Genomic DNA, 23,216 nt, shown 5'->3' on the forward strand with positions numbered 1-23,216 from the left:
TTCGCAATCTGATTGTGTTCAGTGGTCAACAGCCTAAAAACCGGTTTGACCTGGTTTCCGGTCATCCCTAATGTTTGTTAGTGTTGTGTGGGTGAGCAAGGAATGACAGTCGAATTTCAAGCTGGTTCAACAAAAAACGCATCATGACTTGCATGGTTTGCAGTAATTGAAGATGCAAAAGATAGTTACCCATAAGAAGCATGGCATTTCTGAAACTCAGGTTTCTAGAATTCTGAAAAGAAAAGCAGACGTCTTGTAGGACTGGGAAAGAAATGAGAACAGGGATAGGAAACATAAGCATAAAAGATGGGCGATGTTGATGAAGCGCTGCTTCGGTGGTTTAATCACAAAGAGCTCAGAAAATCCCGCTTGGCGGCTGCCTGTTTGAAGCTAAAGCAATAGAACTTGGCTTGGAAAGCTCTGAAGCACCAAATGGATTCCTGTAGCACTGAAAAGTGAGACACAACCTTGTTTACAAACATCCTGTACAAAAAGCGGACAGGGACAAACCCACTGCTGAAGTGTTGCCGGGTTTGTTAGCAGAGCATCCACCTAACTTCATTTACAATCACGACGAGACTGAACTTTCCTATTGTGCCCTGCCTGATCAAACCTACACAAAAAAAAGAGGGAAGGTGAGCGACGGCAAAATGAGAAATGAATGCTTTACATTGTTGTGCCCGAACCAAATGGGTTCAGACAAGGTGAAACCTCTCGTGAGCGGGAAAAGCAAGAATCTTCGTTGCTTTAAACATGTGAAAACCAGTGTCAATGCTTGGATGAGGCAAACAATTTTCAGAAAGGGGCTGCGATCTTTCAATGTCAGGATGAGAAAGCAGTGCAAGGGAGTGCTTTTGATTGATAATGCCACTTGCTGTGATGTGGCTCTTAATATTTAGCATGTAAGGGTCCTTTTTTAACCATCTAATACCACTTCCATCATCCAGCCCCTGGACCAAGGTGTCATTCATAGCATGAAGCAGCACAAGAAGCAATTCCTGTGCAAGATGTTTTAGATTCCATTGAGGAAACTGTCGTTTCATAGGTTATGAAAAGTATAGTATGATGGATGCTTATACACTTATCCAGTAAAGCTTGATTCCCTGCTGCATCAGTAACTGCTTTAGAAAGTGCAGTGAGGAAAACCAGTCAAAGTTGCAAAAATTGATGAAGGGATTCCCGGCGGTTTGAGTGAGGCAGGTTCGATCTTTTTGTTTCAAAGACTTTGACATCTGCAGAGAGATGACTGATGCAGAAACCGTTTCTTCTCCAAAAGATTCAGAGACACAGGCTGCAGAGGATGTAAATGAGGATGTGCCAGAACTGGAAATTCCCAAAGTTAGAGAGGTAGATTCTGCACTGTGCGTTTTGTGTCGATTCATCGAGACAAAAGATAGTGAAACATTTGATGAATTTTATTGCACTGGAAGGAAAATTGCAGAGGTTGATGACTTTTTATCTCCACCAAAAAATCACAGAATTCTTCGCAGCAATTATGAGGAATATTTATGTTGAAACATTTTGTTAATATTTACCTTGGCAAATAGAATTTGCCAGGAGTCAGGGTAGATATCCTTCATTCTTTCTTCCCAATTTCTTCTTTAGCCCCAAATCTGATGCAGGGGCCTTCCCCTTTCATCAGGTTTGGGTCCACCAGTAGCAGCAATAATGACAGAGGAATATGGAGAAGAAGGAATGATGCATATGCCCCATAGTCTTTATTGGGTCTCTAAACTGTCTATAGACATTAGGCTAGCACAGATATTATGAAGGATTAACTCCCAGAACCAGACCTCTCTAGGGGTGCAGTTTGTGGTGACCTTGAATAAGTGCTTGACAGAATCATGCTTTCATCCTCCCTCAGAGCAGGTAAGATGCGATAGTGTCTGTTCCAACATTTCAAATTTCCAAGTACCAGTGTAGCTGCAGTTTCTTCGAACCTAGTACAAGCAGCTGGTGCTGCAGCATTCATATCTAGTTCTTCCCAACGGGAGAGATCGTTTTCCCAAGTTGTAGTATTTGAGGTACAGTTACCAGAAGCAGCAGCTGCATTGCTGACATCACTACTACTTCTATCTTGGATTTTTTTCTTCTCTCCATGGTGGAAGATCTCCTTTGGTTATGATGTGTAACAAAATCATAAACACATTTAGAAAGAAAGCGTTTAAACTGTTTCTACGTATACCACACACAGAAAATCTTTCCCCATGTGGGAACTCTCAAGACACAAACCCTCCAATTTTCTCGGTTGCAATATTATCTTACCCATGGTGTGTGCTGTATCACCCAATGAAGAAGAACTACAAATTACAAGGATATTTTTAAATTGAGACTTTTACCCAGCAATATTTTCACATCAGTTTTATTACCAGATCAGTAACCAACGGTGTTCATCTTATGTCATATAAGCACAAGGTTGATTTAAAACACTAGATTCCACATGATTTGTTCAAAAAGATTTTACAACAAATGTTTCATTATTTAAGTGTATAACATTGCCTATTGCTAAACCTGCTAGCACAAGTTACTTGTTACTTCTCAAAGTTACTTGCATTAGTCGTTAACATTCTATAGACCAATAAGAAATGACCTATGCCTTGCCGTGCAGATTGGTGGCCTCATTCAAAATTAAACCGTCATTAGCTCTATCAAGCAGAAGTTCAGACATTAACATGAGCTTTGACACAATTCAAACAAAACAATGATTTGTTTATCTGTCAGTACATTACAGGTGACACCAGATTTACATTGTCTGTGTACCAGTGTAGAAATAAAATGCTACAACTGACAATATAAAACTTTCAAATGTTACAGATTGAAAATGTACACATTGAAAAGACAGTCACATAGGCACTTGAGAAAAGAAAATAAAACACCACAAAGGGATAAGGCACAAAGACTAAACTCACAATGTCTTTGGAAAAAAGACAGAATCAGCTTCACTGTAGCTTGTTCAAATACATTGATTTTGCCATAAACACTGATACCCAAATTGTAGTGTCCATCACTGTATTTCCGTATCTGCTTTAGCACAATCACACTGAACTCACATTGATGTTTAACAACTATTCATAACATTTCAGTTTCATCGTTACATGCATTTGCATTGTAATATCACTTTTTTAATGCATTAGTTTAATAAAATGGTAATTCACTGTTTTGGCTTTTATGACATCGTCAATCTAGATCCTGATTTTTAACATGTAACTTTGTTCTTAATCTATCTCAATTTGCTCAACTAAACTCTTTCAAAGCAGTAACATAATTAATAAGATTGTAAAATAAAATCTTTGCCCAACAATTGATTACAATTGACTGAACAGAAGGGTTAGGATTTAGTCCAGAACTTAAACGTTTAAAATGAGTTTATATTAGTACAATTAGGACTCAACTTTATTTAAATTAATATATAGAAACCTGCATAAGGAAGAAAAATTGAAAAATACAGGTATCAGAAAGTGCCATGACTTACTCATTCACAAGCACAAGTCAGAAAGTCAGGATTAAATCATTCAATGTTTCCCTTCTGATTTTCACGTTCCAAAGTGCAGAGTAACATCAGCATGAAGATCTTATCAGTCCATAGCTCTTGATTATTTGGAGTTAATAGCACAGTGCTGGTTGTTAAAGCTGAATAAAATCAGAACCATGTTTTTGATAGTTAAAAGTTACTATTATGCGTTATTTTAATCAATATAAATGTGAATCTATGCTTTTACATAAATTATAAAGTAGGACATGAACATTTTTTAAAAAATGTATTCCTCATAAAACAGACACCTGTAGTGTCCAGATGGGATGCCTGTGCTGCCTAAAATCTACTGGCTAAGTTGATCAGATTTTCACAGATGACATGGAGAATTCCTGGAGGTTCCTAGAGTTGAAGAACTACGTGTAATACTATCTAGTATTCCTGTACAAAAGTTTTCTCACTGTAACTTTTTTACTCAAACTTTGTTACTACAAGTTAGTTATTTTTGTATGCATCTCAGAGGCATATATACAACTTAGGAGCTTAAAAAGGCATCACTGTCCAAGGTAGATGGATAATAATGAGGATTGTTGGTGTTTTAATATCACTTAGTTCTACATATAATGCAACAATTTCTGAAGTAAGGTTCAACTACTGTAAATACAATTATAGGCAGAAATTTATCATGCAAAACACATTCTATTTTGTAATGAGCACAGTAACTAAGACAGCAAGCATCAAGAAATAGCTGTTCACATAGTATAAGACTTCTTCCAAAAATCTAAAATTTGTTAATGTAATGTGGAAAATCATGAAAAATAAAAATAAAGTTGTGTCAAAAGGTGCAAAACCATGGATTCCTATTACTAACAGCAGGTTCAATTATGACTTATTATCTCCCAGCAGATTAGACAAAAATTCATGGAAAGCCTACAGAGAATAAGGTTTCATAATGACATTTTTCATCTGTAGTTTGGAAAACTAAATGATTGTATAAATCAGTAGAACTGAAATATTTTTAGAAGATTACGCAACTAGCAGATGATGACCATAAAGCTGTGCATTAAGGAAGAGGTGACGGGTCTGGCTGTTGAAGTATCTCTTACTTAGTTCTTTCTTAGCAGCCCCTTTTTATATGCAAAGAGCCCCGCAGCAGCTGCAGAAGCGAGGAATGCTGACCATCCGAAAAGCTTAAAACATCCTGAAATTGAAGGCAAGTTTCTCTCCCAGAACGTTGGCTTGATTGGCAATGCTGGAACATCCTGAAAGAAATATTAAGATCTACATCAGGGGCCTAGCTCGGTGAACAAATATTTTCAAGACTCACGCATTGCCTCAACCAAACAGGAGGATACACCTGCAAAGGACTCAATATGTGAGGGGACAAAGGGTGAATTATAATGATAAGCCTCTGACTTCACAACTGGATGGTTACAGATTTGAGTTCTCAACAGTCTGATACAAGAACATCCCAGCTACAATTCTAATTAATTTTATCAGTCTTTAAGCAAGCCAGCTTAGAAGATGGAGATGGCCAATTCACAATACTCTCAGTGTAACAGGGAGAGCGGCATGGTTACCTTTCAGCTGTTGTTCTCCCAGAGGCTCCTTTTGTTGTATAAAAAAGCTGAATGTGAAGAGATTATCAGCTGTAGATATAAAGCCAATACTGTACGATCAAATGAAGTTCAGGTTCATTGCGAAAAAAAGTCTCAAGTTTTAGTCTGAAAACTTGAGGAGGATCTTGACAGCACAGTCATCAGCTGACTCAAATATGATGCCAAATGTAAGATTAAATTGATCCCCACAGTTGCAATACTGAAAATTTGAAGGATGCGAATAGCCTCACGTTTTTATAAAATTGCAGTAAATTTATATCAATTTTTGCTATTTAGGTGTCCTTCCCTCACCAGCTTCTCCAATGAAGTCACTAATGCGGAGGGGCCGACTGTGTCTCAGAGCAGCTTTACTCATTGCAATAAGGTCAATCAGCAAGCTGATCCAGAGCTACTAACACCAAGAAAAAATAAAACTTGAGAATTACACTACTGACAGGGTCCTTTGGAATAGGCCATCATCACAGAGATTTTTGACAGCAAAAGAAAGAAACTACCAATAAGCGCAGATTTTTAGCCGATAATCATCATTAAAAAAAAATTTTAAATTAAGATTACACATAACAATAAAAAAATAAGGAAACCATGTTCTAATGTACTAGAGACTTCCCTCTGAGTGAAATACAGATGGATGACATCTGAGAAGTTTTATAGAGAGACAATACAAAAAGAACTACTTAAAGTTTAAGTGTGGCAATTTTAGGGGAATTGGCCAACCATCAGTTTGGAAATCACGAGGTGGTATATGAAGATTTTAAAATGACCTAATTAGTAAACAAGCATGTGCACTAAATCCAAGTGCACATGACAAAAGCAACTGACTGAACCTATTACAATTTCCGTCAACATTAGTGTAGCACTAATTATTTGAAGAATGTGCAGGATAATTTATTTAAAAGTAGCTGGAGGTCCCAGTTGATGAATATAAAAACTGATGTGTAAAATGTGATGCTGCAATTGTCAGTTGGCCTCGAGCAGGCAGTCCATGAGACCATAGACAGTGCACAGTGAGACATCATAGAAATATTCAGAAACTTACCAAAGACTTGGGCTCATCCTGCCAGATCTCACTTGCTGAAATCGTCCCCATATCATACAATATCTGAAGGGAAAAAAAACACAGAAGTATATCTTATTAAACTCAGCTCGTATTTCCCAGTGACGGATTTACCGTTAGTAACAGAGAGCTGGTGACAGCTACAAGTTATCTGACATTTGCCAAATGACTGCTGATATCAATTACTAACGGAACGGACAGTAATGCCAACTTAGATCAGTACGCCTACATTATCCTGCTACCTTCATCATCAGGATAGCATTTCTACATCTTCCTGTATTTAGACTAAACCCTTGAGCCCTGTCAAGATTATAGGGGGGTAATGTTCCAAGTACGCACGGCAACCTCGTACCAGCACGTATCAGCAAATCGTAGGCATGTTCCAATATGCGCTGTCAATGGCCAAATCACTAAGGGGAACAACTGAAAACAAGCAGGCTGTACATTTGGAATTGAAGAAAGTTGTCCTAAATATTCGAATTGTGATGTATTTTGGTTGGAGGCTGGAGAAAATTACAATCAAACTCTGCCAGGTTGGCTCAGTAGTAGCACTCTCACCTCTGAGTCAGGAGATCATGGATTAAAGCCTCAGTACATGATTTTTGAGTACATAATCTAGGTTGATATTTCAATGCAGTACTGAGGAAGTGCTGCATTGGTGGAGGTGCTGTCTTTCAGATGAGATGTTAAACCAAAGCCCTATCTACCTGTTCAGGTGGATGTAAAAGATCCCATGGCATTATTCAAAGCACAGCAGGGAAGTTCTCCTGGTGTCGTGGCCAACATTTGTTCCTCATCTGACATCATCAAAATAGATTAACTGGTCATTTATCAAACTGTCGTTTATGGGACCTGGCTGTTTACAAATTGGCTACTGCGTTTGCCTACAGAACAACATTGATTACACTTCCAAAAGTAATTCTTTGGCTGTGAAGCACTTTAGGAAGTCATGAGAACATGAAAAGTGCTAAATAAATGTAAGTTCTTCCTTTCTTTCGATACTGATCTCATTTTCAAGACAAATGGCAACATAAACTGAAGTCATCTTTAGGGAACCAGAATTACCTTCAAGTGAGATTTTATGCAACACGTTTCAATAGCTTTCAAATTAGATGTCATACTATAAAATAAGGGGTTTTGCAGTGCCTGACTAAAGCCTGTAAATAAATGATTAACTAGCAGTGAATTTATCCATGGACAACTTTGACAGTGGAGTGCATCCCCAGGCTCAGGACAGCCCAATGAAGTGGAAAAGCCCCATCTCTCTCAGTTGAAGCACTGGCACAGAAAAAGCTTGGTCCACAGGCCACAGCAGTAATCAAAACTGCTAATGATTGGAGATGGCAGAAGAATGAAGGATTCATGGTAGCAGATGCTCTAATAAAATCCTTCATGTAGACATTGAAAAATATAACCACATTAAATTATAAAGATATTATATACCAGTTTTCCATTCATCGGGAAGCTAAAACTGAGTAACATGCAAGTATATAATATATTAGCATGGAAAGAGGATTGGTTAACAGACAGACAACAGAGAGTAGGGATGAACAGGTCATTTTCGGGTTGGCTGGCTGTAACTAGTGGGGTGTCGCAAGGATCGGTGCTTGGGCCTCAGCTATTTACAATCCATATTAATGACTTAGATGAAGGGACCGAGTGTAACATACCCAAGTTTGCTGACGATACAAAGTTAGGTGGGAAAGTAAGATCTGAGGAGGACACAAAGGGGGTGATTTTAACCTCCAAAAACGGGTGGGTTGGGGGAGGGTGGGAATTGAAAATAGTTTTTTTGGGTCACAACCGCAACATTTTTGGACTTGGCATTCCCAGTGGGAAGCCTGTACTTTTACGCGCCCAAGTTAAACCCGGAAATAAAGCCGGGTTGCGGTCGTGACCCAAAAAACAACTATTTTCAACTCCCACCTGACCCCGACTCACCCGTTTCTGGGGTTTAAAATCACCCCCAAAGAGTCTGCAAAGGGATATAGACAGGTTAAGTGAGTGGGCAAGAAGGTGGTAGATGCAGTATAATGTGGGGAAATGTGAGGTTAATCACTTTGGTAGGAAGAATAGAAAAACAGAATATTTTTGAAATGGTGAGAAACTATTAAATATTGGTGTTCAGAGAGATTTGGCTGTCCTGGTACAAGAAACACAAAAAGTTAGTATGTAGGTACAGCAAGCAATTAGGAAGGTAAATGGCATGTCAGCCTTTATTGCAAGGGGTTGGAGTACAAGAGTAAGGAAGTCTTACTACAATTGTACAGGGCTTTAGTGAGACCTCACCTGGAGTACTGTGTACAGTTTTGGTCTCCTTATCTAAGGAAGGATATAAAGGATATACTTGCCTTGGAGGCGGTGCAGCGGAGATTCACTAGATTAATTCCTGGGATGAGAGGGTTGTCCTATGAGGAGAGACTGAGTAGAATGGGCCTATACTCTCTGGAGTTTAGAAGAATGAGAGGTGATCTCATTGAGATATGTAAGATTCTGAGGGGGCTCGACAGGGTAGATACTGAGAGTCTAGAACTAGGGGGCATAGGCGCAGGATAAGGGGTTGGCCATTTAGTACTGAGATGAGGAGGAATTTCTTCACTCAGAAGGTTGTGAATCTTTGGAATTCTCTACCCCAGAGCGCTGTGGATGCTGAGTCATTGAATATATTCAAGGCTGAGATAGATGGATTTTTGGACTCTAGGGGAATCAAGGGATATGGGGATCGGGCGGGAAAGGGGAGTTGAGGTAGAAGGTCAGCCATGATCGTATTGAATGGTGGAGCAGGCTCGAGGAGCCATATGGCCTACTCCTGCTCCTATTTCTTATGTTTCTTAAATCAAATTAATAGTACACCTTCAGCAAAAGATTAAAAAGGGAGTTTAACACATGTATTTTCTTGAACTCTATGGTGCTATTCTGCAGAACAAATCTGCTACTTTAATGAATAGCACGCTTTAACCCTTTCCTCACTGAATTTCATCCATGCAATTAACTTTGTTTCCATGTTTGGTAAATGACAACAGCCCGATTCGCTCTGCTTTTCAATAATATGTGAATTCAAATTACCTATTACACCATTGAGTATCAAGGAATACTTGAAGTTAACTCAATATCAAAGCTTGTTCAGTATGGACTGGTTTGGACTCTTGATCATAAGATAATTATAGATGAGGAAGGCCATTTGTTTCATCCAATTGGTTCTTATATGATTCCAGGGTTTCATGTCCACTATTCTGTCTGGAAGTCCATTCCTTGTATTGATCACTGTTTGTATGATGGACTTCCTGATAGCAGTTTAAAATTTGATGTTTACTAGTTTGAACCAGTGTCTCCATTAACTATAAAGTTATTTTCTGAATTTACTTTTTCCATACTATTCACTATTTTATATACTTCTATCCATGGCTATCTTTCTCGCAACTCCATGTTTGAATCTCATCAATCAGGTTTCCGCTCCTTCTGTAGCACTGAAACGTCACTAATCAAAGTCACAAATGAATTTTTTGAGCAGGTAACAAGGAGGGTCGATGAGGGGAACACGATTGATGTAGTGTACGTGGATTTTAGCAAGGCTTTTGACAAGGTCCAACATGGCAGACTGGTCAAAAAAGTAAAAGCCCATGGGATCCAAGGGCAAGTGGCAAGTTGGATCCAAAATTGGCTCAATGGCAGGAAGCAAAGGGTAATGGTTGACGGGTGTTTTTGTAACTGGAAGGCTGTTTTCAGTGGGGTCCTGTAAGGTTCAGTACTAGGTCCCTTGCTTTTTGTGGTGTATATTAATGATTTGGACTTGAATGTGGGGTCTTGATCAAGAAGTTTGCAAATGATACAAAAATTGGCTGTATGGTTGATGGTGAGGAGGAAAGCTGTAGACTGCAGGAAGGTATCAATGGACTGGTCAGGTGGGCAGAAAAGTGGCAAATGGAATTCAATCCAGAGAAGTGTGAGGTAATCCACTTGGGGAGGGCAAACAAGGCAACGGAGTACACAATAAGTGGGAGAATACTGAGAGATGTAGAGGAAGTGAGGGACCTTGGAGTGCATGTCCACAAATTCCTGAAGGTAGCAGGACAAGTAGATAAGGTGGTTAAAAAGGCCTAAGAGATACTTTTCTTTATTAGCCGAGGCATAGAATATAAGAGCAGGGAGGTTATGCTAGAACTGTATAAAACATTGGTTAGGCCACAGCTTGAGTACTGCATACAGTTCTGGTCACCACAAGATGTGATTGCACTAGAGAGGATACAGAGGAGATTTACGAGGATGTTGCCAGGACTGGAGAATTTTAGCTATGAGAAAAGATTGGATAGGCCGGGGTTGCTTTCTTTGGAACAATGGAGACTGAGGGGAGATTTAATTAAGGTATATAAAATTATGACGGGACTAGATAGAGTGGTAAGGGAGGACCTATTTCCCTTAGCAGAGGGCTGTGACCAGGGGGTATAGATTTAAAATAATTGGTAGAAGGATTAGAGGGGAGCTGAGGAGAATTTTTTTCACCAAGAGGGTGGTGGGGGTCTGGAACTCACTGACTGAAAGGGTGGAAGAGGCAGAAACCCTCAACTCATTTAAAAAGCACTTGGATGTGCACTTGAAGTGCCGTAACCTACAGGGCTACGGACCAAGTGCTGGAAAGTGGGATTAAGCTGGATGGCTCTTTTTCGGCCGGCATGGACACGATGGGCTGTTCTGTGCCGTAACTTTCTATGATTCTATGATATACTCTGTGACTGTGACCGTGGTGCATTTTCCCTCCTCATCTTTCCCAACCTCTCTGCAGTCTGTGTAAGGTTGACTACACCATCCTCCTCCAATGCTTCAGTTTCTAGCTCAGTTGGACTGGCCTCGCTTGGTTCCACACTTACCTATCTGATCATAGCTAGAGCACCTCCACAATGGCTTCTCTTCCTGCCCCTGCATCATTAACACTGGAGTCCAAGAACCTATCCTTGATCCCTTCTCTTCCTCATCTACATGCTGCCTCTTGGTGAAATCAACCGAAGATATGGGGGTAAATTTTAACCCCAAGAATGGGTGGGTTGGGGGCAGATGAGCAGTCAAAATTCTCCGATTTTGGAGTGGGACTGCATCCCAGCTCAAATGCGCCGACTTCCGGGTTTGACCCAGACGCGATTGGGTGCGCGCGTGCTTCTGACATCCGGAAGTCCCGCCGGCGATAATTAAAGGGTCAACTGAGTTATTTAAAGTCCTTAAAGCTGTAAACTGTTTGTGTATTGAACTACACAAGCCATTTTAACTGCTTGTGAATGTGTCTCCCATGGTCTCTGAAAGACGTCATGGAAAAGGAGGTGAGTTGCAGCCGGCCCTCATTTGGACCTTTAAACCAGCGATTGACACGTGAAGAAAAGGTGAGTTTTTGCAGCAGGGAGATCAGTTCCCTCAGATAAACCTTTGGCTGGGAGTTCTTTATGTTTAGACTGAGATTTCTTTGTTCACACTCAGAATTCTTGTGTTCACAAATATTTACCTACATTTTGGACCCCCTCAAACTGACAACATCAGGAAGGGAGGGGGGGGCACAATGGATTTATTCTACAGCACATCTGAGGAGGAGGCACATCACCATCCATGGCAGGCATGTCGTGCAAATCTGGGAGTTGCAGGTCCACAAGTGGCAAGTAACATTCGGGCCAGGCAATGACCATCTCCAACAAGAGAGAGTCTAATCACCTCCCCTTGACATTCAACGGCACTACCATCACTGAATCCCCCATCATCAACATCCTGGGGGTCACCATTGACCAGAAATCAAACTGGACCAGCCACATAAATACTGTGGCTACAAGAGCAGGTCAGAGGCTGGGTATTCTGTGGCGAGTGACTCACCTCCTGACTCCCCAAAGCCTTTCCAATATCTACGAGCCACAAGACAGGAGTGTGATGGAATACTCTCCACTTGCCTGGATGAGTGCAGCTCCAACAACACTCAAGAAGCTCGACATCATTCAGGACAAAGCAGCCCATTTGATTGGCACCCCATCCACCACCTTAAACATTCACCCCCTCCGCCACCGGCGCACCGTGGCTGCAGTGTGTACCATCTACACGATTGCAGCAACTCGCCAAGGCTTCTTCGATAGCACCTCCCAAACCCGCGACCTCTACCACCTAGAAGGACAAGGGCAGCAGGCGCATCGGAACAACACCACCTGCACATTCCCCTCCAAGACACACACCATCCTGACTTGGAAATATATCGCCGTTCCTTCATCGTCCCTGGGTCAAAATCCTAGAATTCCCTACCTAACAGCACTATGGGAGTACCTTCACCACATAGACTGCAGTGGTTCAAGAAGGCGGCTCCCCACCACCTTCTCAAGGGCAATTAGGGATGGGCAATCAATGCTGGTCTTGCCAGCGACACCCACATCCCATGAATGAATAATTAAAAAAATAAATCCGAGGACCTGCACATGAGCCAGGAGTATTCATCAACCGAAATGGATACCATTCCATCAATACGCAGCTGGTTTGTGACCATCGGAGGAGGTTTCTGCAGGTGTGTGTCAAATTCCCTGGAAACTGCCATAATTTCTTCATTTTGCACGAGTCCAACATCCTGGCCCTCTTCCACGCACAAGACAGACTTAAGGGCTGGCAGCCTGGAAACAAGGGATACCCCCTGCAGACATGGCTCATGGTACCTCTCTGAAACCCCACCAACGAGGCACAGCAGCGGTACAACGACAGTCAAATCACCACCAGGTCTGTCATTGAACAAGCCATTGGAATGCACAAGATGCGCTTCAGATGCCTGAATCGATCTGGGGGATCCCTTCAGTACTCACCAGCGAGGGTATTCAGAATAATAGTCATGTGATGCGTCCTGCACAACATCGCTCAACAGAGAGGATTACAGGTGGAGGACTTCCCATGCGCTCATGAAGCACCCGCATCTGCCATCAACATTGGAGAAGACGAGGAGGAGGAGGACGACAATGGGCAACCCATCGGCAGAGCAGCGGCACACATGGCTGCTCGTGATTCTAGAGAGTCACTCAGATTCTCACATGGAGATCTGCAAAGTGAAGATAGTGAAGGACTCAAACCGCCTGGAATGACCACCACCAACACCAGCACCCCACCCTCCGCTTGCACAAAACAGTCCTTCAATCACACACCCGGACCTCCAAGAAACTGTCGAAAACTTAATTACCTATTATACACAATGCATTTGTTGCTTTATCAAATGCTGCTGTGTTATGATGTCCAATCTGGGTACACAGAAAGCGCCCACAAATTTGATGGTGCAAGTAGGGGTGACACAGGATGAGGCGACACAGGAGGAGTTTGAACGTCTGGGTGGAATAATGCCTTATTAAAGTGTTGTCCTTTTATATATATATATGTAGGACAACACTTTAATAAGGCACTTTCTTATCAATTTTTTCCCGGTTCGGATTGGACCCGAGGAACTGGTAGAGATACACCGGCATAACCTCACCACCGTACAAGTTTCTGAGGATGTCAAAAAAGGACTTAAAAGAATATCAGGACACATTTGGGTATCTGACACCCCTGTTGCCTAAATACTTGAAAGCATTGCGAATGGAGATACGCCTCTCCCAGAAGGTTTATTATAACCTACAACAGGACAATAAAAATGTTTTCAAAGGAAGAGAATCAGGTAGTAAGAATTCAGTAGGGGGTGATGTAGTGGTCATACTGTGGCGGGGTAAAACTGATAGGCGTTTAGTACCCTGTGTCAGTACATAGCTCAAGTAATGGACTTCCAATTGTCTAACCTATGCTTTCTTTTGATACGATTTGTTTTACATTCCTTTCTTATCAATTTTTTCCCGGTTCGGATTGGACCCGAGGAACTGGTAGAGATACACCGGCATAACCTCACCACCTTACAAGTTTCTGAGGATGTCAAAAAAGGACTTACAAGCTTCTTGGTAATAAATTCTTACTTGTCTGAAAATAAGTGTTTTGGAGTTAATGCATTGTGTATAATAGGTAATTAAGTTTTCGACAACACACCCATTGTAAACGCGCCCAATGGGTGACATGAAGTCTTGCTGTTCATGATGAAGCACATTTTAACAAAAGGGACTCAAGAATGGACAAGATGTGGTGACAACTATGACATTTAATGTGAATGTAACAAAAAACAAAGAGAAATGAAAAATACGACATTTAGTCAGACAACCTTGTGCATACCCTTGGCGATTACAAAACCTTAGCCTTCCTCTTCCTACTGCTTCTACGGGGTGCATCCCCTGTGGCTTCAGCAGAGGTATTGGCAGGTTGCTCAGGTCCCTGTCCTGCCTGCTGAGATGCTCTTGGAATTTGGAGCCCGGGAGAGCCCCGCCAAAGACTGCTCCACCTGCACCAGGAGGAAGCATTGCGGGTACTGGTTGGGGGGGGGGGGGGTGCAATGGGTGAGACGTAGGAGCGCTTTGAGTGGCATCCCCACTTCCATGTCCCCTTTCACCATCATCCCTCTCCAGGGCCATGGCAACAACACTCCTACCACTCTGCTGGACAACAGCTTGGGAGACATCTGTGATGCGTTTCAAGGCTACTGCTAAAGTATCAGTCTGCCTGTTTAAGATGGCAGAATAGTCGGCACTCTGACTCTGCACAGTTGTTGTCAGGGCCTGAATGGACTCAATTTTGAGCCATGCTTGAAGCTCAATGGAGGCTGCCATTCTCTCCACCGCAGACATTCCCACACTCACCTGCATCTCCATTCCACTAATGCTGGAGGTGGACTCCACCAGCCTCTCCACTATTGTGGAGAGTGAGTGTGGGCCGTCTTCCAGTACGTCTCAAAGGTGCATCTGTACCTCGATCATTCCTCTTCTCAACGATGGTCCCTGTGGTTCAGCATTTGCGTCCAGCTAAGCAGAGCTTGGAGAGGAGTGTGCCCCCGCGCGGACTCTCCGTAGCTGCCCCTGCCACCAGTTTCTGTTCGTGCTCACTTGTGAGTGGTGAATCACCAGGTGACAACCCAACTAACTGTCTAAAATGACCCACCAAGGTGTGAGTATCTGCGCTGGTGCATGACTGGATATGATGTGACGGTGCGCCCTCAGAGGCATGGAGCCCCTCTGAGGAATCACCCCCATCTAGGTCGTCTGCTGCTTCAGCATCCTTGAAAACCATGGAAGTGAACATACTGCAATATTAAGAATCATCGCAGAAGTGATGTTGCGATAAGCATACTGACGGGGTTATTTGATGAATGCATTGCTCTGGTTGAGGCTGCCAATGAAAGAGATACATCAGAGGGTGAGTATGAGACAGATTCATCACATTGCATCAGGATTGGGGTGAGTGGGACTGGTGGGTTCGCAAATGGGGAGGTGAGTAAGTGCACAGAAAGTGAAGGTAAGTTGAAACTGAGCCTTAAATGGGTGTGAGGAGTGATGTGATGGAATAGGCTTCGCAGGACAGAGTGAGAGGGGCGAAATGTGCACCACAGGATCAGTCACTGTACTCACTTTTCCTGACCTGGAAAAGTCATTAAAGCACTTCCTGCAGTGTACCCATATCCTTGAAATGATGGTCCTGCTGCTCACCTTCTCTGCCACCTCGAGCCAGCCCTTCTTGGTGGCAGAGGCAGGGCGCTTCCTCCTGTCAGCCGGTTACAATGTATCCCTCCTGCTCCTCACACCAGCTAGTAGGAACCCCAGCGAAGAGTCACTGAACCGGGGTGCTGGCCTTATCCTTTGTTGCTCCATTTGGCTCAATTCCTCCTTTCTCCCTCAAAAACCATGGTTGAAATGGCCCTTTAAAAATCAAGCTCCCAGCACATCATTCGGGTGCACACGACGCCCGCTGCGCAGCATGGAGACACGAAACCCAGAAGTCATATTAAGGGCCTTCAATTGAGTCGCGATTGCGCAAGAAAACGCATAAAAACATTTTCCGGGTTTCCCACGCGTGCATTAACTCCCCTGCTGAGTTCCCACCGATAAGTTAAAATTTACCCCATGGGGTCAGCTTCCACATGTACGCTGACAACATCCAGCTCTACCTCTCCACCACCTCTCCAAACCCTTCCACTGCCTCTCTGCTGTCAGACTGATTGTCTGACATCCAGTCGAAAATTTCCTCTTGTTAAACATCATGAAGACTGAGATCAGCTTCATAGCTCTTCTTTGCTCTGCCTCCATTGCTTGAATGTCTCCCTTGTTTCTCGGTGACCAGAACTGGACACAACACTCAAGGTGTGGTCTGAACAGATTAATCATAACTTCCAATGTTTCCTCACAACTCAGACCTCTAACACTAGGGATCAGCCTCAAAGCACTACTCTCCACTGCCTCCAATGTCTCCCTTGAGTCTCAATGTATCAGGTTACAATATATCCCTCCTGCTCCTCCTGGTATCATCCTGGTAAATCTCCTCTGTACAGGTAGGACCTGTTTTAAAATTTTTCAAAAGGTTTCTCGCCCGATAGCCAGCTTGATTGACAGGCTGGCTGCCTGTCGGGTGGGAAAGCAGCCGGGGAGTGGATGGAAGGTAAGTTGGAGTTTGGTTGGGGGGTGGTCGGGAAGAGATCGGGGTCTTTGGGGTTTGGATGGGGGTTCAGGGAGAGATCAGGGCCTTTGGGGTTACCAGAACTGTACACAGCACTCAAGGTTGGTCTAAATAGAGTACCATACAAATTGGTCATGACTTCATCTGACTTGTATTCTACTGTTTTGGCTGCATAGTTCAACATTTTATTGTAAGGAGTCGTACAACACCAGGTTATAGTCCAACAGCTTTATTTGAAATCACAAGCTTTCGGAGCTTTGCTCCTTTGTCAGGTGAGCTTTGCTCCTTTGTCACCTGACGAAGGAGCAAAGCTCCGAAAGCTTGTGATTTCAAATAAAGCTGTTGGACTATAACCTGGTGTTGTACGACTCCTTACATTTGTCCACCCCAGTCCATCACCGGCATCTCCACATCATGGCTACTATCAACATTTTATTGGCTTTGTTGATTGCTGCTTTGATTGGGCACGTTGAGCGTCAAGTCTACTAAGACTCTTGTGTCCTTTAGCTATTTCAACGTGATTCAGGGTTATGAGGAGAGACTGGAGTGACTTGGGGGGAAATTTTAACCCCCAAGATCAGGTGGGTGGGAAGTTAAAATAATAGAATTTTGCAACACGACTGCAACCCGGCTCCAACGCGCCCACTTCTGGTTTTAACGGAGACGGGTTGGGGGGCGGGCGACCAATCCACTCTCAGGAGGCGGGTCAGTCTGTGAAATCTTTTAAGGAGGCTGCATGCCTCCATTTTACCTAAATTTTTATTTTTAACCCATGAAGGCTGGGTTTCCCAGGCCGCGGGAATTCTGGCAGGTAAAAGGAGGCAAGAAGGGCCGGGTCCATGAGGTAAGTGCATTTACATCACTGCTTGTGCACCAAGAGGAGCAGGAGTGCTTCCCCAGGCACCCCAAGCTAACCTTTCTACACACCCCATGATCGGACCTCGCGATCTCCGACTGCTTCCACCCCGGCGAACGGCACCCCCACATCCAAACCCCAAAGACCCCGATCTCTCCCTGAACCCCCATTCAAACCATAAAGATCCCGATCTCTTCCCGACCCCCCACCCAACCAAACTCCAACTTACCTTCCATCCACTCCCCGGCTGCTTTCTCACCCGACAGGCAGCCAGCCTGTCAATCAAGCTGGCTATCGGGCAAGAAACCTTTTGAAAAATTTTAAAACAGGTCCTACATGTACAAAGGAGATTTACCAGGATGATACCAGGAATGAAGGATTTCAGTTATGTGGAGAGATTGGAGAAGCTAGGATTGTTTTCCTTAGAGCAGAGAAGGTTAATTATGAGGGGTTTTGATGGAGCAATTAGGGAGAAACTGTTTCCTCCGGCACGTGGGTCAGTAAGCAGAGGTCATAGATTTAAAATAATTTGCAAAAGAACTAGAGGGGAACTTAGGAGAAATGTTTTCACACAGAGGGTTAAGATCTGGATCGCACTATCTGAAAGGGTGGTGGAATCAGATTCCATAGGAACTTTCAAAAGGCAATTGGATATGTACTTGAAGAGGACTAATTTGCAGGGATAAGGCGAAAATGCTGGACAGCTCTTTCAAAGAGCCGGCTTTAAGATTCTATGATTCTACCGTTAAATTTGGTGGAAACTCTTACCTCCGAGTTTCCTGTCCGCAAACCCCCCACCGCTCTCTTCCCAGCTCCAAGTTAATATTGGGGTCCTGGACTATTCAGTTTGCAAAGGAGGCATCTAAGCATCTTGTAACAACAACTTGCATTTATATAGTGCCTTTAATGTAGAAAAGCATCGCAAGGTGCTTCTTTCAGAGGCGTAATCAGAGTGAAATGGCCACCAAGACAATTTTTACTTCCTATGTCTAGTTCTTTACAATTACTGTTACTAAATTTCATCTGCCATATTTCTGCCCACTTACATATTTTGGCATCATCTGCAAATTTAATCACTTTGCATTGAGCTTCTGAATCCATACCATTGCTATAATAACTATATTTCCAAGTCACACACTATCCCGACTTGGAAATATATCACCGTTCCTTCATCATTGGTGGGTCAAAATCCTGGAACTCCTTACCTAACAGCACTTTGGGAGAACCTTCACCACACGGACTGCAGCGGTTCAAGAAGGCAGCTCACCACCACCTTCTCAAGGGCAATTAGGGATGGGCAATAAATGCTCGCCTTGCCAGCAACGCCCACATCCCATGAATGAATAAAAAAAAATTTGAAACAGTAGCAGTCACAACACCGATCCTTGGGCCACCCCATTTAATACTTCCACCCACCCCAACATAGCTCCTCTGATAGTTATCACACATGTTGGGTGGCACAAAACAAATAACAACAACAATTTGCATTTATAAAGCACCTTTACCGTATGAAAATGTCCCAAGGATAATAAATTGATGCCAACCAAGCAAGGAGATATTAGGATAGGTGACTAAAAGCTTGGTCAAACAGGTAAATTTTAAGAAGAGTCTTAATGGAGGAGAGAGAGGTGGAGAGACGGAGAGCTTTAAGGAGGTGATTCTAGAGGGACTGCCTAAAGGCACTGCTGCCAATGGTGGGGCGAAGGGAATGGAGGATGCACAAAAGTCCAGAGTTGGAGGAATGCAGTGTTCTTAGAGGGTTGCAGTGCTGGAGGTGGTTACAGAGATAGGTAGCGGTAAGGCCATGAAGGGATGTGAACAGGAGGATGAGAATTTTAAAATTGAGGCGTTGGTGGACTGGGAGCCAATGTAAGTCAGCGAAAACAGAGGTGACGGGTGAATGGGACTTTTTTTTTCTTTGTTAATGAGATGTGAGCGTCACTGGCGAGGCCGGCATTTATTGCCCATCCCTAATTGCCCTTGAGAAGGTGGTGGTGACCCGCCTTCTTGTTCCGCTGCAGTCCGTGCGGTGAAGGTTCTCCACAGTGCTGTTAGGAAGGGAGTTCCAGGATTTTGACCCAGCGACGATGAAGGAACAGCGATATATTTCCAAGTCAGAATGGTGTGTGACTTGGAGGGGAACATGCAGGTGGTGTTGTTCCCATGTGCCTGCTGCTCTTGTCCTTCTAGGTGGTAGAGGTCATGGCTTTGGGAGATGGTGTCAAAGAAGCCTTGGCGAGTTGCTGCAGTGCATCCTGTGGATGGTACACACGGCAGCCACTGTGCGCCGGTGGTGAAGGGAGAGAATGTTTAAAGTAGTGGATGGATGGGGTGCCAATCAAGCGGGCTGCTTTGTCCTGGATGGTGTCGAGCTTCTTGAGTGTTGTTGGAGCTGCACTCATCCAGGCAAGTGGAGAGTATTCCATCACACTCCTGACTTGTGCCTTGTGGATGGTGGAAAGGCTTTGGGGAGTCAGGAGGTGAGTCACTCGCAGCAGAATACCCAGCCTCTGACCTGCTCTTGCAGCCACAGTATTTATGTGGCTGGTCCAGTTAAGTTTCTGGTCAATGGTGACCCCCAGGATGTTGATGGTGGGGGATTCGGTGATGGTAATGCCGTTGAATGTCAAGGGGAGGTGGTTAGGCTCTCTCTTGTTGGAGATGGTCATTGCCTGACACTTGTCTGGCGCGAATGTTACTTGCCACTTATCAGCCCAAGCCTGGATGTTGTCCAGATCTTGCTGCATGCGGGCACGGACTGCTTCATTATCTGAGGGGTTGCAAATGGAACTGAACACTGTGCAATCATCAGCGAACATCCACATTTCTGACCTTATCATGGAGGAAAGGTCATTGATGAAGCAGCTGAAGATGGTTGGGCCTAGGACACTGCCCTGAGGAATTCCCGCAGCAATGTCCTGGGGCTGAGATGATTGGCCTCCAACAACCACTACCATCTTCCTTTGTGCTAGGTATGACTCCAGCCACTGGAGAGTTTTTCCCCTGATTCCCATTGACTTCAATTTTACATGGGCTCCTTGGTGCCATACTCGGTCAAATGCTGCCTTGATGTCAAGGGCAGTAACTCTCACCTCACTTCTGGAATTCAGCTCTTATGTCCATGTTTGGACCAAGGCTGTAACGTGGTCTGGAGCCGAGTGGTCCTGGCGGAACCCAAAGTGAGCATCGGTGAGCATGTTATTGAGGAGTAAGTGCCGCTTGATAGCACTGTCGATGACATCTTCCATCACTTTGCTGATGATTGAGAGTAGACTGATGGGGCAGTAACTGGCCGGATTGGATCTGTCCTGCTTTTTGTGGACAGGGCATACCTGGGCAATTTTCCACATTGTCGGGTAGATGCCAGTGTTGTAGCTGTACTGGAACAGTTTGGCTGGAGGCGCAGCTAGTTCTGGAGCACAAGCCTTCAGCACTACAGCCGGGATGTTGTCGGGGCCCATAGCCTTTGTTGTATCCAGTGCACTCAGCCGTTTCTTGATATCACATGGAGTGAATCGAATTGGCTGAAGACTGGCTTCTGTGATGGTGGGGAACATCAGGAGGAGGCCGAGATGGATCATCTACTCGGCACTTCTGGCTGAAGATGGTTGCAAATGCTTCAGCCTTGTCTTTTGCACTCATGTGCTGGACTCCGCCATCAGTGAGGATGGGGATGTTCACAGAGCCTCCTCCTCCCATTAGTTGTTTAATTGTCCATCACCACTTGATGTGGCCGGACTGCAGAGCTTTGATGTGATCCGTTGGTAGTGGAATTGCTTAGCTCTGTCTATAGCATGTTGCTTCCGCTGTTTAGCATGCATGTAGTCTTGTGTTGCAGCTTCACCAGGTTGGCACCTCATTTTTAGGTATGCCTGGTGCTGCTCCTGGCATGCTCTTCTACACTCCTCATTGAACCCCTGGCTTGTTGGTAATGGTAGAGTGAGGAATATGTCGGGCCATGAGGTTACAGATTGTGCTGGAAAAAAATCTGCAGCTGTTGATGGCCCACAGCGCCTCATGGATGCCCAGTTTTGAGCTGCTAGATCTGTTCTGAATCTATCCCATTTAGCACGGTGGTAGTGCCACACAACACGTTGGATGGTGTCCTCAGTGTGAAGACGGGACTTCGTCTCCATAAGGACTGTGTGGTGGTCATTCCTACCAATACTGTCATGGACAGATGCATCTGCGACAGGTAGATCTGTGAGGCAGAGGTCAAGTCAGTTTTTCCCTTGTGTTGGTTTGCTCACCACCTGCTGCAGGCCCAGTCTGGCAGCTATGTCCTTCAGGACTCGGCCAGCTCAGTCAGTAGTGATGCTACCGAGCCACTCTTGGTGATGGACATTGAAGTCCCCCAACCAGAGTACATTCTGTGCCCATGCTACCCTCAGTGCTTCCTCCAAGAGGTACTCAACATGGAGGAGGACTGATTCATCAGCTGAGGGAGGGCGGTAGGTGGTAATCAGCAGGAGGTTTCCTTGCCCATATTTGACCTGATGCCATGAGATTTCACGGGGTCCGAAGTCAATGTTGAGGACTCCCAGGGCCACTCCCTCCTGACTGTATATCACTGTACCGCCACCTCTGGTGGGTCTGTCCTGCCGGTGGGACAGGACATACCCAGGGATGGTGATGGAAGAGTCTGGGACGTTGGCTGAAAGGTATGATTCTGTGAGTATGGCTACGAGTGCGGGTTTGAATATAGGCAGCAGAGTTTTAGATAAGCTCAAGTTTATGGAGGGTGGACGATGGGAGGTCGGGCAGGAGAGTATTGGAATAGTTGAGTCTGAAGGTAACACTCGCGTAGATGAGGGTTTCAGCAGCAGATAAGCTGAGGCAGGGGCAGAGATGGGTGATGTTATTAAGGTGGAAGTAGGCGGTCTTTGTGGTGAAGAGGATATGAAGTCAGAAGCTCATGTGGTGTGTGGTGTGCTCATTCCACATTGGGTATGCGTCCTTCCCGACAGCTGCCGTCCTGCCTTGACCTGGCAAGAAAGCCGCAGCAGCTTCCCCACTCAGCCCTGGGTTAAAATGCAATCAGAGTCCTATTGACAGAATAGGACTCCAATTTGCATTCGTTCATGAGGCTCCTGTTTGTTTCCGGTGGGCGCCTCAGCCACCTAACTGCAGTGAGCATTTAAAATGGTGGTAAGCGGTATTCTAGCAGAAATGGGGCAATAAGGCACAATGGTCCATTTTAAAGGTCCCCCGCCCCGTTCCCACGGGGCAGGGCGGGTTAAAATTGACCCCACACTAAGGAAAATATGGGCAAGTGAATCATCAAAACTACCTCCACAGTATGCCATAAAGAAAATCTTAGAATACGTGGACTGGTGTAAATAAAAGCGAAGTATTAATTGTGTTAGATGAAAGTTAAAACACATGTTGAATACTGTTAGCAGTTCTCAGTGCTGTGTCTCAAAAAGCAGATTGGTGTATCAGAGCACTTGGAAGTCGTTCTCTAATATATGCCAATTCTCCTGATGCTATTTTTTTCACTAAGGCAAATCTGTCAACAACGGTGAACTGTGTGTAACTGGATGTGTGGTATTGCTATGGTTACCGTACAGTTTTCAATGGCTACACAGAATGGCAAGAGAGATTGTTCCTGATTGATGACAGTCTTAGGGAATGCAGATTATTTTTCATTAGAACAAAAAGAGGATCAAGGGAAGACACATTTTAAGTGTTTAAAACAAT

At 44.1% G+C, this 23,216-nt stretch overlaps 1 protein-coding gene across 1 annotated transcript in view; it reads right to left on the reverse strand.

The window, feature by feature from the left end:
- Positions 1–2,346: 2,346 nt before the first annotated feature.
- Positions 2,347–23,216, reverse strand: part of mao (monoamine oxidase) — a 200,912-nt gene continuing 180,042 nt past the window's right edge. The window contains exons 14-15 of the mRNA XM_067992899.1: positions 6,128–6,190; positions 2,347–4,734 (exon numbers count right to left, since the gene is read on the reverse strand). Coding sequence (XP_067849000.1) covers positions 4,579–4,734; positions 6,128–6,190 — 219 coding nt within the window. The 3' untranslated portion in view covers positions 2,347–4,578. The remainder of the gene's footprint in view (positions 4,735–6,127; positions 6,191–23,216) is intronic.

The sequence above is a fragment of the Heptranchias perlo genome, chromosome 11, assembly GCF_035084215.1.
Source record: "Heptranchias perlo isolate sHepPer1 chromosome 11, sHepPer1.hap1, whole genome shotgun sequence".
Classification (NCBI taxonomy): Eukaryota; Metazoa; Chordata; class Chondrichthyes; order Hexanchiformes; family Hexanchidae; genus Heptranchias; species Heptranchias perlo.